This window comes from Ictidomys tridecemlineatus, chromosome 5, assembly GCF_052094955.1.
Source record: "Ictidomys tridecemlineatus isolate mIctTri1 chromosome 5, mIctTri1.hap1, whole genome shotgun sequence".
In the NCBI taxonomy this organism is placed as follows: domain Eukaryota; kingdom Metazoa; phylum Chordata; class Mammalia; order Rodentia; family Sciuridae; genus Ictidomys; species Ictidomys tridecemlineatus.
In genome coordinates this window covers 112,630,630-112,648,661 of record NC_135481.1, presented here as the reverse complement: position 1 = coordinate 112,648,661, position 18,032 = coordinate 112,630,630, and the positions used below count along the sequence as shown (strand labels likewise).

The following is an 18,032-nucleotide window of genomic DNA, read 5'->3' as shown; positions in this document are numbered from 1 at the left end:
TGGGGACAGTACCCATCCTGCGTTCACTGCTTTTATAAAGCGTGAAGTGTCACATAGACAGACGGAGGGACACTGGGGTATCCAGACTTTTGGAGCCAGCAAATCCCAAAAGTTGACAAGATTGACTGGGATTCTGAGACAAAGGCCTTCCCACGTGGTCGACTCCCTCTCAACAGGAAGTGAGTGAAGAAGAAACAGCATCTGACTCTCAACTTCTCCAACCAACCATGGGAAAGTTTTGAAATTAATTTTAAAAGATTAATTCACGGTAGACTATATCTACAAATGCCACCGTTTGGACCTTGAATGTCCCACAAAGTCTCATCTGTTCAGAGGTGGGGCTGTGGGGAAGTGATTGGATCCGCTGACCTTGTCAGTGGATTAATCCGTTGGTGGCTGAGGGAGACACTGGGAGGCGGGACCCAGCTGGAAGAAGAAGTGGGTCACTGGGTGTCCTGTCCCCAATACCTTCCTCTCTCTCTCATCTTCTTAACTGTCTCCTCTGCTCACGTCCCCACCACCATGGTGCTCTGTCTCACCTCAGGCACACAGCAATGCAATCTGGCCACCAGGGACTGAAACCTCTAGAACCATAAACCTTCCTTCCTCGACGTTGCTCTTGGCATTTTGGTCACAGTGATGAAAAGCTAACCCCATCAACTACAGTGAAATGAAATAACCAGGGAAACGCAACAAACATCAGTTTCCATCAAATTGTCATCAATGTGTATATTCTCCTTCAATTTCTGTATCTGTCTCACTGCGGATGGAGCTTGGGAGCCAGCTCGGGTGGCAAGATCACACCGACCTATCTTCTCTTGGCGTGGACTGGGAACTTTCTAGAACTGCAGTGCCTGGGGTCCCACCCTCTCCTGCTGACCCAGAGTCTGCTTTTTCACAAGATGCCCAAGCGATTCACAGGCGTGCTAAGGTGAGTGGTGGCCGCCAGGGTGGGTGGAGCACAGGATGAAGGAATTAGCCAGAACTTCCATCTCCCAGACACCATCTCCCACCACACAAGAGCAGAAGACAGAAACCGTCTTCCTGAGGAACAGGACTGCCTATATAATTTACAGAGCCCAGTGCAAAATATGAACGTGGGATCCCTTTCTAAAAGGTCTTAAAAATTTCAAGATGGTGACACAAGCAAGTGGGGGCCCTTCTGATGGGGATGGAAGGGACCACAGGTCCCATGTTCATGGAGCTGGCGAGGTAAGAAAGGTCATTCTGGGCCCGGCCCGATCATGCTAGCCAGATACATCATTTGCTTTATTCATTTCCAACCATTGTAATTAAAAGCTCCAACTTCTCATCCTTTTTGACGTTTATTTTTTTTCTCCATATGCAAATAAAAATGGTTTTCAATGGCTCTTATTCCAGTGTAATTCTTTCAAAAAATACAAATATGTAGGTCTATGAAAACATGAATGGAAGTTCTGTGTAGGGAAAGACAATTTGTGGTCACTTATTTTATTGACAGTGTACAGACTTTTGATATATTGCATTACAATACTGACCGCCAGATTTCTCATAAAGGTTCAGTTTGTATTTACTCTAGATTTTTCTTTACAACAAAAGTAAACTCATGCCAGTGTTTAGGAACCAAGAAGGTCAATTCATTCAAATTTAATGACAGTTTTATTAAACTAAGAATTTCATGTCACAGAGCATTCACAGTGCAGGAGGTCACAGTTATTGAAAAAATAAATAGCGGCATAAATATATTTATTATTTACAACTTTCCAACCCGTTGCTCCTGCTCTGAGAGAATGAACAAATATAAGGGTGCAGCCTAGCGCGCTCAAAGTGTCTCATGGGGGACCCAGGCCATGTGTGGCCTGCCCTAGATGTTCTTGGTCTGCGCTGTTTTTTAACAAGGTCCTTTCAGGACCCAAGACAACCCTGATCAATCTCCTGCTACTTGGTAAGTCAGGAGGGCCCTAGGAAGACCCAAATACCTGGGGGAAGCCATGCCCAGCCCGCCTCTTGGCACCTCGTAGTGCCTGGCCTCTGCACGCTGGGTCCTTGCCTTGGTGATCCTGCATCTGCCCACGGGCCTGGCCCCAAGTGGCCAGCAGCCTCCTCCTCTCTAGGGAATCAAAGCTCCCTTTGTGCACAGACAACAGCAGCTACTCCCAGCTGGACGGGAGGTCGGGCAGAGGGCACCCTGCCAGGGAGCTAGTGCTCTGAGCTGGAGATTTGGGATCCTAGACTAGCAGCCACCCACAGCGATCCCCCAAAGAAGCTCAGCCACATCTCTGTTTGCTGGGTCCCCAAATTCCCTGGTACAAGCCTTGGGCAGTGTGGACACTGTGATCACAGAGTCTACAGCTCAGAGGGTCAGGGATGGAAGGTGAGACAGGATGCCCAGTGGTCAGGAAAAAAAAAAAAAAAACCCTAGGAAATTTTATTTGGAAAAACAGAAAAGCCTTGAATTTTCAGGGGGAGGAGAGGCCTCCTCCTGTTAAAAGGGGAACCACGTGTCCCCGGGGGATTCCCCTGGAGTGCTGGCAGGAGGGCTCTGCTGTCTGGGTCCCTCCCTCTGTGCACAGAGGCTGGTCATACCAAGCCCTGCATCTAGAAACCAAAAGCTGCACGTTCCTCTGGTAGCTTTGAAATGTTGTTTTCCAGGGACGGGGTGGGGAGGGCACATACTCCCCCCAGAATCAACAAGTTTGTTGGCCTTATAAGTGGAAAAGTCCCCACCACCCAGGTGCATAAGGAACAGCTGCTTGGATTCTGGCAACACTGTGGGATAGGTGTGGATTATGCTGGAATTTGTCACCGGGCTTTTAAGGAAGGAGTAGCCAATCCCCAGCCTCGTAAATCCAATGGATGGAACAGCCACAGGGTTGAGGCCCTGCCCTTCAGAGATGCTTCTTGGAGGCTACAGGGACTGGAAGAGGGTGGGATTTCAGGTGGACACGAGGCGGGATGAAGATTCACAACCTGGACAACTGGATACTGACTCTGTAAGAGTGGACACAACGTCCTAGAAGCACGAAGGTCAAAGAGGACACCAAGCAGGGCCACTAGTCCCTAGCGGTATGTGCCTAGGACATGTGAGGGCTTGGCAGCAGTGAGTAGAACCCGCAAGCCCTCTGTGATGGAAAAGTCAGGATTTTAAAAAATCTCCGTAGAAGAATCAGAGCTTGGATACCACTCAGCTGGCTTCCTGGGAAAGACTGCTCCACCTGGGGCGGAGAGGGCGTCCCTCCCGATCTCACGCAGCACCCACTTGCTGGAGCTGGGCGGCACTCTGACAAGCCCCATGTCCACCAGCTAGCAAGCTGCCAGGTTCGAGGTGAAGTATGAAGCTAGCGTCCAGTTTCAGGTTTCTTTATTAACAAGCAACTACAACAACCTAAATGGAAATGCCTTTTTAAAATCTGCACCCGTGGAATGGGCCCTGTAGGGAAGAGTCCTTTGCATGAGGTTCCCGTGACAAGACCTGGCAGGAGGCCGCGGACCCTGGTTCTCCGCCTTGTAGATCTGGACTGTGAAAGACCCCCCTCTCGTTCCCACACAACTGACACCGTGGGGCATAGTTACCCAGAGAACAGGAAGCTCCTGCCCCATGGCTGGTAGGCCTCACGCTCCGGGGGCTCATGTGAGGAACCGCAGAGACCAGAAACCCCAAGAGGGAGCGCTCTCGCCTGGCGAGGGCTCGGATGCTCTTTGGGCGAGTCCATATGGAGAGGGCAGTGGGTCCAAGGAGTGTGGGGATGAGGACCTCCTGCCACCCAAGAGCTAACCAGAGAGCATTTCCAGGAATTTCTAGAAGTTTCTAAGGACACGACATGGCAACGGGGCTGCTCCAGACAGGAACCACAGGCATCCCGGATGCATCTGCTCCCTGCTAGTGCTGAGCTTCTCTCCCACTTTCCCCAGAAGCAATGAGCTGACCCTCTCCTGTCCTTCTGGCCTTCTTTGCCCCCATCTTGAGGAGAGGGAGGGGCCTTGGGGTTCTAGGAGGAGGAAGGCCAAGAGGAAAGACAGGTGTGGGGCCAAGATGCCACCTGCGCCCTTCCCGAGTTCCTGCCTGCTGGGGAGTCCAGGGTTCCCTGAAGGGTGGGCTGCTGCAGCGATGGAGCTTGCAAATCCTTGTGTCCAGGGAAGAGAAGGTTGGAAAAACCTAGACCCCAGGCAGCCCAGGCCGGGGCTTTTGGTCCCCGTCTTCAGGACTGTGCTTGGGTGGTGTGCAAACCCTGGCGAGGGCTCGGGGAAGGTGAGTGCCTATTGGCTGCTCGGGTCTGTAAAGGCAGGGGCGGATGGGCAAAAGCCAGGAAGAGCCCTCACAGGTGGGGAGGGGAATGAGCAGGTGCAGACACACACCTGTAGCCAGGTGTGTGCTCAGGTGCTGGCAGGTGACAGGGAGAAGCAGAGGCCAACAGACTCCAGACCGTGTTATAGGAAGGATGGGGTGAGCAACAGGGCCACACTGACTGTCCACAGTGCCCTTAACCTTCCATCTCTCACAGCTGCTGACCCAGAACCTTCCTTCAGGGTCAGGTCCCCAAGACACTTCACACTGTCCACCCTAATCCTTGGACCAGTAAGGACAAATTCCAGACCAGAAGCAGGAATCACCTGCCCCTGTTCTATAGACACTTTCTACCTGAGTACATGGTTCCTTTTGCTTTTCTGCACCCCAGAGAAGAGCCTAATGTATTTTTTGTCTATTTTGTAGCAGAAATAATTACCCCATGCTAATTAGCTTTGGAGATAAAAATAAAGGGAGTGGTCCGGCATGGGCTGAAAGCGTAAGTTAAAAAATGAAGGCCTAAATCATCAAGCAACTGTTAAACTTGTGATGGAAATATATATAGTTAAAAACAGAGTATTTTTCACCTACACTGTTCATAGAGTATTTTAGGTTTGATAAATGCATAGAGCCTTGTAAGGACATTACGTTGGCACATTAAAGTCCAAAGAACATTAGCTAAGAGGAGCATACTACATATTAAAAACGTGATTTCATAGTCTCTAACTGCAGCTGTAGTCGACTTTATAACCTCAAATGGATTCTGCAGAGAAGAGGGCGATTAGGATATATTCTCTGAAAGTTACACAGGGACTCAGTGAATTGAAAACCAACAGGGACATCTTCAGGGACCACGTACCCTGGTCCTTGTCATATCTAAAAATGATTTTTAGTCTTTTTCAGAGAAAGAAAAAAAGACTTCAGATAAGAACAGATCTTAGGAGATGATCTGGGGAATCCAGGAGTCAGTTAAATATTTGATGAGGTTTTGACTTAAACGAAAAGAACCAACCACAAGTGCAGACTCACGCCCATGCCTGCTGCCCCAGGCTGGCCAACCCACGTGCTCTGGCTCAGCTGGGGAGGGGCGGTGGCGTGGCGCTTGGACAAGCATGCTACCGTTGGCCACTAAACTAGATCACTTGACCTGCCCAAGACTAAATGAATATGTGGGAAAAACTATCCCCGCGTGTGTGTGTGTGTGTGTGTGTGTGTGTGTGTGTGTGTGTGTTTTGAACTAAGCTATTCAGACGCAGACTGGTCCCCAGTGGCACTGAAACCTCTTGCAGCTAAGTTTCTACTGCTGCATGGGCTCCCTCCCATCCTGCTTAGCCAATTTCTTAGGAAAATCCTTTTTATTTCTCAATTTGAAGGCCCCTGAGCCCAGGCTCTGGGTAGAGAAACAGAAAGAGAAGCATTGATATGGTGTCCCTCTAATACTGATGTGAGTCCTGGATGGGAACTGGTGCCGGGAGCCAAGTCCCACCACAGGGTCATGCTTAAGGGAACTTGGGGACGCAGACTCGAACACTTCCTCCTTTTGGAATTCCGGAGGCCTTACAGAGCATAGTCACAAATTCCAACATGGGTCATGAGCTTGGTGTCTCAGGAGGGGGTTAGCTACTGGAGTTAAACTCATCGCCAAGTTTAAAGCGATTTCTGGTGAATCACTAAAAACCTTTCCTCTGACATCGACAGGGGTGGCTCCCATGTCTTCTCCTGTGCAAAATAGCTCAATATTAAAAGTGCATCAGATCCGGTAGACTTTTGCGATAGAAACGTTAAAAAAATAAAAGAACACTCTCTATAGAAAATTAATTTGTGCTTGCTTTTGAGAACCCAGGAAAGGTTTGTGTTCATAAATCTTTTCAGTATACTTTTTAGAGCTACGAAGCAGTTGAACATAGTTCCATGCTTCTCTATTTTTTAATCAGTCTCCTATCCCCGGCCTTTCATATGTAGTAAACTATGAGTTTCAAGAAAATTAGCTCTAAAAATTCCAAGATATGGTTTTCAGACTTGCCTCCAGCTAACCCGAGAGCAATTCATGGTTTTGAAGGAAATCTCTCTTCTTGTCACTAAAACCATCAGTTCTGAAATTGGCTGGGCATACAAACAACTGCGTCTTTCCACAAGGGGGTTATGAAGCTAAAACATTAAAGAAATGACAAACCTGGACAGACAGTGCATTGCCTCACACAGAAGGTCTGGAATGTCGAGCAGTGAACTGCAGTCCTCACTGTGTCTCTGAGTTAGCACCTGTTTCCACGTTGGTCCTTCACCTTTTTCTATATTTCAAACCAAACATCTTCACGTCAATGCAAGACGAGACACAGAGGTTTCATTTTTGTACAGGGGTGACCTTTTTGGGTCCCCATCATGATCTTTTAGTGTGGAATGATATTTTTCAAGTATGATGATCTGTCGGATGTTTTATTTTTTAATATTTCACTGCTCATTCTCTGCATCAATAAAAAGGATAAGAGTATTTGCGTTTCTCTCTTCTGCGGTGAAAGAAATGTTTCCATTCTTCTAATTTTTCCAGAAAAAGGAGTGGAATGTCTGCTGTCATGGTCTCCAACCCCAGCAGGGTGACGCCTTGCCTCTTCCAAACTGTGAGTGCTTCCGGCAGAAGTCAGAGGCTCCTGGGGACACATGTTGCCTGAGGACCTCACTCCTCTGGCCCCGAGCTGACACTACAGAGTGGCACTTTTGTTTTGCACTTGCCCAGAGAGACCTCGTGGGTACCGACCGCCTCGTTTCTGAGCCTGCCCATGGAGGAGAAAGACAAGCTGCATGCAGAAGTGTGCAAGAGATGGGACACTCCATGTCCCCGCGGCTGGCAGCTCAGGGGCCTGTGGAGCTGCTCAACTCGAGTACCGCCAGGACCCTGCCTTGGGGGCTGACTCCAAGGAGCAGGCCAGCAGCCTGGGCTGGGACCAGGCAAAGACCATGATGGCCCTTCCTTCCAGCTCATGAAAGGACAGATGGTGGTGGCTGAGGCAGGAGGGACCTGTGGCGGGGGAGGGAGAGAGAAGGACGCCAGTGTGGTGGGCGGCCAGGAGGCGCGGGGTGGTGGCTCAGCTCTAATCGTCTTCTCGGCACATGGGCAGGTTGACGAAGGTGAAGACGTTAAACTCTATCATTATGGAGAAGCACAGGAAGATGGCGTAGAGAACCAGCACGTAGACGCCCAGCTTCCGGTCCAGTCGCCATTTGTTGAGGTGGATGCCGAGGACCTGGGGGACAGAGTGTAAGAGTCGGGCTTGGGGAAGAGGGACACAGAAGGCGTAACGGGTAATTCACAAACCCTGGAGCTGCAGAACAGAGACAAGGGCAAATGGTCCCCGATGGGCTTCTCCTTGGTTTCACCAGAAACAGGGAGTATACATGCCAGGAGCAGTCTATGGCCCAGTCCTGCTCACTCCAGGATACCCAGCAGCCACCCTCCGGGCACTCACCTCCCCAGGCAGGCCACCTCCTCAGGTGCACAAGTCCCCCAGCCCAGGCCTTGTCCAGAGACAAGCGAGTCTTTATCTTGGCCTCAGAACGTGGCCTTTCTTCCTTGGCATATTTCCCAAGGCTCCCATGGACCCATTCTTGGCAAACCGCAGTCTGGGGCATCCCTTTCTGTGTGTGTGTGTCCCGCCACTGCATTTGTGGGGGTGGGGCACGCTTCCCCCCACTGTCTTCCCCGATGTCCGAATCAAGGCTTCCAAGGGCTGGACCGGTTACCTCTGCAGAGCACACGGCTCTGTAAATCAGACCAACCTGGTTTGAATCTTAGATTTGCTGTTTCCTCAGTCTGTGACCTGGGGCAAATTACTTACCCCCCCTCCCCCAAGCCTCGATTTCTTCTGCAAAATGGGAATGATACTTGCACTCCCCTCACCAGGGAGCAGCAAGGATCAGAGAAGTAACGCAGAAGTAAAGTGCTCAGCTCAGGCCTAGGCACATGGAGTAGGGAAGCCTTGACTGCCAAGTGTCACCCTGAGGCCTGCTGTACCCCCTCTTGTCAGCCCAGATGGGAAGAATTTCTGTCCCCTGGCACTAGAGAGGGCACTGGACGAGGCAGCAAGAAGAAAGGAAATGTAGTTTGCTTCCCCTGTGACATCTCATCTGCTCAGGAAAGTGCTTAGTAGTGTTGGTGGATGCTCTTGGGAAAACCTGGGTTTGGAGCACGTGTGGGTGTACACCTCTGCTCCATTTGTCTTATACCAGGGGCAGGGGACAGGGAGGTGTTTGGAGTCTTGCAAGTGACGAGGCAGAAGCTGGTGAAATGAGGCCTGCGTGAGGCTTCTCCTTTGGAACTGTAGACACTCACGGTGAGCGCGACGGAGCCCAGCAGCAGCACCACAGAATAGACCAGACCCCGGCTGTTGATCTTGACCTGGAAAAGCAAACACAGGGGCCCTGAGCCTCTTGGCTGCGTGGCCAATCCACTGTGAATGCCCAGCGCGCTCAGGTTTATTCACTCCCTGCTCAGGAGAACACAGGGTCCTCCGGTAAGCACGTGGCCGGGGGGTGTGGACAATGTGGGTTCAACCTGGACTCTGCTCTCTGAGGAAGGGGCCCGGGAGGGGGACGGGCTGAGATAAGAGGTGGAAGCACTGAAGAGCCCTCGGCAAACATGGGATCCCTTATTGAGACCACCCCCCCCCCAGTCTGTTCTGGAAGCTGTCAAAGAAGGTGTGTGCCCCATTCATGATAAAAACACTTAAGACATGAGGAATGGAAGGAACCCACCTCAACATCATAAAGGCCACACGTGAAAACCCCAAAGCCAACCTCGTAGTAAATGGGAAGAACTGAAAGCATTTCCTTTAAAACCCGGGACAAGACAAGGACGTCCGCTCCCACCCTCCTGGGTAACATAGTGCTGGAGAGTCTAGCCAGAACAATTGGGAAATAAAATAGGAAAGGAGGAAGTCAAATAATCACTGTTTGCAGATGATGGGATCCTATATCTAGAAGATCCAAAAAAACTCAACTAAAAGACGGCTTGAGCTAATAAGCAACTTGGCAAAGTAGTGGGTCAATAACCAACATACAGAAATCAATAGCTTTCCTTTATATCAACAATGAAGCTTCCAAGAAAGAAATCAGGAAATCAATTCCATTCACAATAGCCTCAAAAAAAAAAAATCTAACCATGGAGGTGAAAAATCTCAACAATGAAAACTATAGAACACTGAAGAAGGGAATTGGGGAAGACCTCATAAGACAGAGAGGCCTCCCATGTTCCTGGATGGGCAGGATTAATGTGGTTAAACATCATTACCACCAAACGCAATACACAGATTCAATGCATTCCCCATCAAAATACCAATGGCAGTCTTCACAAAATTAGAAAAAAGAATCCTAAAATTCATTTGAAAGAATAAAAGACCCAGAGTAGCCAAAGCAATTCTAAGCCCAAAAAGCAACACTGGAGGCATCACAATACCTGACTTCAAATTATTCTACAGAGCCATAGCAACAAAAGCTGCATGGCCCTGGCCCAGAAACAGACACACAGCCAACGGTACAGGAGAGAATACACAGGGAAAACCATCTACAGTCGTCTGATCCTTGATAACGGTGCCAAAAACACACACAGGAGAAAAGACAGCCTTTTAAACAAATCAGGCTGGGAAAACTGGTTATCTATATGTAGAAGAATGAAACTAGACCCTGTCTCTGACCCTGCACAAAAGTCAACTCAAAATGGATCAAAGACCTAGGAATTCGATCGGCAACTATACAACTCCTAGAAGAAAAGTAGGGTCAACGCTCCAGCACATGGGCACGGGCAACGACTTTCTCAGTAGGATCCCTGAAGCTCAGGAAATAAGTTGATTCATGGGACAGCATCAGATTAAAGAGCTTCTGAGCAGGAAAGGAAACAGGAATGTGAAGGGAGAATCTACAGAGTGGGCGAAAGTCTGTGCTAGCTACTCTTCTGACAGAGGATCAATATCTAGAATACGGAAAGAACTCAAAACGATTTACACCAAAAAGTCAAACCACTCAATTACTAAATGGGCAAATGAATTAAACAGACACTTCTCAAAAGAAGAAATACCAATGGCCAACAAATATATGAAAAAATATCCAACATCATTAGCAATTAGGGAAATGCAAATCAAAACTACACTGAGATTCATCTCACATCCCTAGCCAGGTGGCAGTCAGCAAGAACACAAACAATAATAAGTGCTGGGGGGGATATGGAGAAAATGGAACACTCTTACGCTGTTGTTGGGGCGTAAAATCCTATTAGTACAACCACTATGGAAATCAGTGTGGAGTTTCCTCAAAAGACTAGGCATGGAAGCACCGTAGGACCCAGCTGTACCACGCCTCGGTATTTACCCTAAAGAATTAAAATCATCTTACTACAGTGATACACGAATATCCACATTCACAGCAGCAGAATTCCAAACAGCCAACTATGGAACCAGCCTAGGGGTCCATCCACAGGTGAATGGATAAAGAAAACGGACTCTTACTCAGCCATAAAGAAAAAGAAATATGCCATTTGTAGGAAAATCGATGGAACTGGAGTCCATTACGTTAAATAAAATAAGTCAAACTCAGAAGGTTAAAGATGGAATGTGTTCTCTCCTAAGCTGGAGAGGAAAAAGGAAAAGAAAGGTGGGGGTAGTGGGGACCTCCAGCAAACCAGGGAGACATCAGTAGAGGAAAGGAACCAGGGGTGGGAAGAAGGGAGGGAGGGGAGAGGGCTGGGGAGGGATATGAGCCAGATCACGTGGCTATTTTGCATGCAAGTGTGAGTAGGGAACAACAAATCCCATTCCTACGTACAATGACAGCGCACCCATAGAACATACGTGAAGAACAAAGAAGGTGGGTGCCAAGGTGCCAAGGATGGAGACAGGCACATCTCCTAAACCCTGGGCTAAGTGCACCCAGCTGTTTTCCCTGGGCACTGGGGGGACTTACCGTGGATCCATAACTAATGACCATGGTCTGCAGGCCCCACGGGATGCCGAGCCCCACCAGGATGTCAAACACATTGCTTCCTATGGTGTTGGACACCGCCATGTCGCCAAGGCCTGGGGACCACCAACACATTTCCGTCATCAAGAGCAGGTCTCTGGAAACCCGTGTTCTTTCTCACAACTGTCCCCTCAGTGCTATTCCTTAGAAAAGAATCCCCTCCTCATGGACCCTTCTTTCCTAAGACCTTTCTTGTGAAGTTTAAGATCTTCTCCCTTCAAAAAATTTAAAAGACCCTGTTACGGGTTGAATCGTGGCCCTCAGACTCACTTGTTAATGGCCTAACCCCCAGTTCTCCAGGGTGGGACTTTACTGGAGGCAGGGCCTCTGACAAGGTAAGAGGTTAAGATGAGGTCATCAGGGTGAGCCCTAATCCAACGTGACTGGGAGGACCTTGGACACAGCACACAGGGAGAAAGGCACTGAGGAGGAGGACAGCCCAGGAGGTCAGGACGGGGCCTGGGAGGGATTCTCCCTGCGTCAGAATCAACTCCTTGACCTTGAACTTCTGACCTTCAGCTGACATTCTCTGAGGACCCACCATGAGCTCTGCCTCACTAAGTGCTCCAGTTGTGCCGGGGAATTGGGGACAAGATCATCCTCATGGGGCCGATGATGAAGGGCACAGTGTGTGAGTGGCCCGTTGTCAGGACGCCTGGTCGGGCACCCTTTATGACAAGCCATCACGGTCCTGTTGGTGGCCCAGGCAAAGGTACCTGGCCTTGGCCAGGATCACAGGGCATCCGATCTCATGCCTTGGTCGTTCCTAAAGGGTAAACTTTCTCCAAACAGAACAGCAGCGTCTCAGAGGCTGGGGGCCATGCCCACTGTCCAGTCTCATGCCAGCTACACCAGCTGAGGAACTCAATCTCTTGAGGGGGATTAAAGTGCAGAGAGCAAATTCATAAATAAGACTCGTGCTGGCTGAAGTCTGTTCTAACTTCCCTTTCAGCCCTAATTTGACACACACCGAGGTCTGCAGAATGAGCACGCCTGGCACACGGTACCTATGCCATGACACTGCTTGGTGGCTGGGCAGCCCGGCAGCTCTGACCAACATCTGGACGAGGGCCCACCCCCTCCCGTCCTGGCTGCTGTCATCTGCTGACTCCTGCACACGAGGCCCCCCAAAGTCTGCAGGGCTGGGCGGACGCTCCTGCTCCTTCCTGCCAGGCGCTGTTCTGAGTGACCTCAGAGTCTTGGCAGCTTGGTCCTGTGAGGGGCCGCGGCTCTGGGAACCTGGCCTCCCAGGATCCTAGTCTGGCAAAACTCAGGAACACGCAGGACTGTTCTGGACCAGCTGCTGGTGCCTGGTGAGGACATGGGGCTCCCCAGACAGGGAGGGAGGAGAAAAGGTGCGGGAGTTTGGAGAGGAGACAGGTGCTCCTCGGGGTTGCTGGAGTCCCCACACTACGCAGCATCTGTGGCATCTGGTGTGACTCCTCGAGGACTCTTAGGGCCGTGACTCAACCTTAATGAGCACACAAATCGCCCGGGGGTGGAGGGAGGTTCTGTTAACACGCAGATCCAGTTTGGTGGGACTGGGGCAGGGCCCAGAGGCCCCATTTCTCCCAGGCTTCCAGGTCGATGTCAGTGGGCCACACTTGAGCTGGGAGCCTGCAGGGAGCTCCGGGTGCAGGACCTCCCCTTTAAAACAAGCTGCTGGTCTTTTCCTGCGTGGCGCAGCAGACTCCTAACACGGTTTCTACGCCCTTCGCTGTTGAGAAGCTACCTGATCTTACCATGCCTGTGGGGTTCTGTCCATCACAGCGATTCTGCCACCCTTATGACCACGATGCACCCCCAGTCCAGGTCGCAGGCTCCCTCCTTTTCTGTACGCCTACAGTTCATCATAGCCACTCTGTGATGGTGTCCTTCCTCAGACCACCACAGGTGGGCCAAGGAGACCATCTGTCCCTTGTTCCAAAAGGAGACCTGCAGTGACTTCACTGGGACCCCTACTCAAACCCTGAAGTTTCTCGCATCATGACCCCCCCACCGCAGGGCCAGTCACTTAAACTGTGCTCTCTTGCCCTCTTGACCTCCCACTGTGTCCACCGGATCAACCTGGACATCCACTCTGAGAGGCCCGCTCACTGGCAGAAAAGGAGCTGTAGAGAAAAGCGGGACTTTGGGCGGCTCTTAGTTCTGCCCTCGGAGCCCGCACAGCAGCCCTCCTCCTGCGCCTCGTGGCCGCTCAGCAGGCTCACAAGGAGACCACCGCGGCAAAACACTGTTTTCTGAAGCCAGAGGAAGGGGGACGAGCTAGATGAAGAGGGTGCTCATTTTCCCTTCCTGGCCCTGGGACATGGCTCCTGTCAGCTTGCTGGCTGTGTAGAGTCTCACTTAGGAGGTTGGAGGTCACAAGATAGATTCTTTTTTTTTTTGTGGGAGGGTACTGGGGATTGAACTCTGGGGCACTCAGCCACTGAGCCACATCCCCAGCCCTATTTTGTATTTTATTTAGAGACAGGGTCTCACTGAGTTGCTTAGCGCCTCACTTTTGCTGAGGCTGGCTTTGAACTCACAATCCTCCTGCCTCAGCCTCCCAAGCTGCTGGGATTACAGGCATGTGCCACCGGGCCCAGCTTAGATTCATTTTTTTGACAACCACTAGAGTGAATGCTTCCAGACACCTCCAGGAGCTCACCATGGGGCTGCTCTCCCCACGGATGGCATCTAAGATGTGATGCTTCCAGATGTGACCATCTCCCTTGTACCAGGACTGGACAGCTGCCACCCTCAGAGCCACACCTGGCCAACTACACTTGGGCAGGCAAGGCACTGCTGGTGGCTGCGGGGACCAGACTCAACCCATACCTTGTCTGGCCACGATCAAGCTGGCCATGCAGTCGGGGACACTGGTGCCTGCGGCCAGGAAGGTGATGCCCATGATGACGTCGGGGATGCCCAGGGTGTATCCGATGATGGTCACCTGCAGGAGAGGCGGGAGTGAGCCCACCCGACACCTCCGAAACTGTCCCCACCCTGTGAGGTTTTAACTTGAACATGACGTTGCTGTCACGGAGGGGAAAATCTGGAATATGGTTCAGTTTTAAAAGTATCTCTTGAGTGTGCTTTTTTTTCCTGATTGAACAAGTACTATGTCTCAAAACATTTACAAAATAAAATGCAATGACCCCCCATTTCTTAAGACCCACAGACAGCCACTGCTCAGCTCTTAAGTCAGCCGTGGGCCTCAAACTCGAGCATTCAGGAAACCCCTGCAGGGCTGGTGCCCATGCAGCCTGGTGCCAATGCAGACGGGTGCCCATGCAGACTGCCAGGCCCCAGCAGAGCTCTGGGGGAAGCCGAGGACTTGCCTTCCTAACAAGGCCCCGGGGTTGGTGTGGCTGCTGGTCTGGGCACAACGTTTCAGAAGGTTCCAGACCTGGTTTTTGGTGTGTGTATATGTCAGGAAAAATGACATCCAAGTCCACCACCAACATCTCTTCTGTAACTGTTTCACATAATGACCCTGGGGACACCTTTCCATGGGAATTGTCGTCTACAACGCATTTTAGCTGACACTTACATTTCACTGTTTGGCTGTAAAACGTTAGCCAATTCCTCCCTGCTGGATATTTAGCTGTTTTCTTTTTGGCTCTTATAACATCACTGCCTATGACAGTATTTATTGAGCACTTACTGTGTACCAGGTTCAGTATGAGGTGTTTTCCACAATCTCATGTACTCTATCATTTACCACCCACTGATGAGGGAGGCATGATCATTATGCCTCTGAGCCTCCTGACGCTTAGGCTTCAGAAAGGGAAGGAAAGCCATGTCCAGAACCCCAGGGCAGGTCCCAACTCTGTCCCTGACTACCTGTGTGACCTTGGTCCTCAGTGTCCCCAATTGTGCTGGGGGTGATCCACTTCTAAGGTCCCTCCCTGTGGACTCTCACACTCAAGAATTATTTTCCCTGAAGCTTTGGGGGCGAGAGAGGGAAAAGGCAGGTAGGGGACTTCACTCCTCCCTGGCACCCTCACCAGGGCACAGTGACAGCAAGGGCATTTCTCCCAGGCCAGCAAACCTTGCTGGCACTGTCAGGCCCCCAACCAGGCCATCTGAAGTTCAAAACCACAGGTAAGAGGGCCCCAGCAAGGTGGACCCTGACCCTGGGCCAAGCTTTTGAGAAGCTGCAAAACCTCCATCCCCGGGCACGGGAACTCTAGGCATAGAGTGAGAGGCAGCTCTTGGTGTGGGTGGAGGCCACGGACCAGGAGGCCGATATTGGGGTTCTAATCCTAACTCTAGCACTCACTGATGGTGTAACCTTGGGCGAGACCCTCACTCTCTATGCCTCAGTTTCCTCATCTGTAAAACGGGGACAATACAGTACTTGTCCCATGGGGTCGTCATGGGGGAGTTCACATGGGGGCGCTTACAGCAGAGCTGGGCACAGGGGAAGGGACAGGAGGAGCACTGGGGGGTCCTGGGGAGAGCCACCTGCGTCCACCATCATCTCCCACGGCCCCGGCCCCTTTCCTTTGTGTTCCCCTGGGGAACCCAGAAGTGAGGGGGCCTGTGATCAGCCACCCCCGTCAGAATCCTCCATCCATCCCGCTGTTCACCTGTGTGAAGTCCCTATCCCTCCCGCACGCCCGCCTCAGAGGTGAGCACAAGCTGCGGCCAAGCCCCTGGCACACAGCACAGCGCCTGCACTGTGTTTCAACCCTTGTCCTCTGAGCAATCAGCCACTGGCCCCGAGGTGGCACAGCAGTGCCTGTGGTGGCCTTGAGCCCAGCCTTCCTCCTCTGCTGGACAGGGGCTGGCTGTCCAGTCCCCCCGCCACTCCCACCACTCACCAGCCACACCATGAAGTAGGAGAAGACGGCGATCCACAGTGTGGCAGTGACGAAGGTGACCATGAACAGCTTCTCCCAGCGGGGCTTACTGCAGTTGGGGATGGTGACACACAGGAGGAAGATGAGGGGCCAGGTGAACACCCACTTGGCCTTGTCCCCTCGTGCTTCTGCAGGGGGTGGGGAAAGCAAGGAGGGAAGGGGGGAGAGAGACACGGAGTTATACACCTCCCAGAATCCTAGGCTTCCATAATGTCACTCTGGAAGCAGCAGGACAAAACAGTAAGCATGTGCAGACTGGCTAACTGTAGTCTTTTCAAATCCTTCATTTGTTAGGACTCGGGAAGTGAGACCCAGAGCAGGGAGGAACCTGGCCAGGGAGCCGGGATGTGGATGTGGTTGAGCTCTGGAATCCCACGGATGGACGGGCTGGAATTCAAATGACCTTGAGTGACCCCATCAGTGTTACTTCCTTCCCCGAGGATAACAGTCATGCAAATACAACAATGTGGCGATAATCAACACAGCGCTGGCCATTTTGTATACTATTCATTTCTTCATCTATTAAGTAGCAACAAAATCTCTTGGTTGTTGCAAGAATGACGGGACACAGTCTGAGACCTCGGCAAAGAGCCCAGCACACAGTCAGTACTCAGTAGATCTTCTTCGACCAAGGTCACACAGTCAGCCTATGACAGGTACAGACTAGCCTAAGGTGTGTGCCTTAGCTGGCGGTCCCCAACACTGGACCCTGCCAAGGAATTCCCACACAATTCAGCCAAGGAAAGGTGGCCTCAGGAAGTCGCCGAGTGTAGCAGTGTCCTTAATGAGACACCCGGTATGGGTGTGCGGACGGCAGTGCAGGAAGGACCTTTGAAATTCTCTGTAAAAGCAGTGGGGACAATGGCAAAAATGGTGACAATCTTGTTTTTCAGAACTCCGGAAATCAGTCAAAGGTTGTGGCAATCCAGGATGTCTATTTAGGACATCAGCGAGATCCCAGTGAGCCGCGGGGGTTCTTACTTTCCCCATTTCCATTCCCTCTCACCTGCCAACCAGCAGCCTGCAGTCCCACTTACGGCCACCAGAGGGGGCAGGTTGTGACTGACGTTTCCAAACCTGTGAAAGGGCCTCCAAGAGCCTGCATCTACCCTCTTAGAAACCTCCACAGAGCACTTGGGAAGCCCCCCCACCCCCACCCCACCCCCAGAATTACTGTTATGGACCTCTCTGGTGCTTCCTGGAAGTCCCCACTTTCAAGACTGTCTACATATCTGAACCTGGTGTGAAGAGCCTTTTCCTGGGGTTTTGATGAAAACAGTCAGAAGCCATCATCAAATCATGGGCCCCAAGTGGCAGATCACAGTTAGGAAAACCAATAGGCAATGAGCTATCGACAGGGGCTTGGCAAAGCTGCCACGTGTTCCTGCAGACCTCAAGGACCCAGCGCATGCGCAGTGCTGCCGGGTGGTTCCCAGGGTCAGGAGAGTTGAGGTGCCCTAAGCTCTCACCTCTGCCTGACCCTGAGGCTTTGTGACGGCAAAAAGCAAAGGCGAATGCAGAGTCCGAAACTTCCTGCCTAAAAGTTGAAGGCGACCCCAAACGACACGGAGCCCCTCAGCAAAGACGGGGGGCTGCTGAGTTCAGTATCTAGGGAAGCGTCTGCCTGGTTATGAGCCTCTAGTGTGACCCAGCACAGACGGGGGTGGCCTTGCCCAGCCAAGAATACAGATTTTACAGGATTAGTTCAGAAGAATCACTCAACAAACAAATGACAATGATAACAGTACAACAACAATGTCACCCTGGAAAGCGGGAAGAAGGTGATTTCTAGAGTTTCCACATTTTGTTATTTTAAATATATGACAATACATTGTTTCTATAACAATGACAAAAACTTATGAGTCATGCAAAATAATATTGCCCAGACACAGGGAAAAGAAGAGCCAATATGACCT

The 18,032-nt window shown here is 51.1% G+C and overlaps 1 protein-coding gene across 4 annotated transcripts in view; it reads right to left on the bottom strand.

Annotated features, from left to right (window-relative positions):
• Window positions 1-1,306: 1,306 nt before the first annotated feature.
• Window positions 1,307-18,032, bottom strand: part of Slc24a4 (solute carrier family 24 member 4) — a 125,820-nt gene continuing 109,094 nt past the window's right edge. For 3 of the 4 annotated variants that reach the window (XM_005339140.4, XM_078050736.1, XM_021735830.3), the window contains exons 13-17: window positions 16,078-16,244; window positions 14,087-14,201; window positions 11,210-11,322; window positions 8,589-8,654; window positions 1,307-7,503 (exon numbers count right to left, since the gene is read on the bottom strand). In XM_005339140.4, the coding sequence (XP_005339197.1) occupies window positions 7,351-7,503; window positions 8,589-8,654; window positions 11,210-11,322; window positions 14,087-14,201; window positions 16,078-16,244 (614 nt within the window). In that variant the 3' untranslated portion in view covers window positions 1,307-7,350. The remainder of the gene's footprint in view (window positions 7,504-8,588; window positions 8,655-11,209; window positions 11,323-14,086; window positions 14,202-16,077; window positions 16,245-18,032) is intronic. The other variant, XM_078050737.1, reaches the window with a different exon arrangement.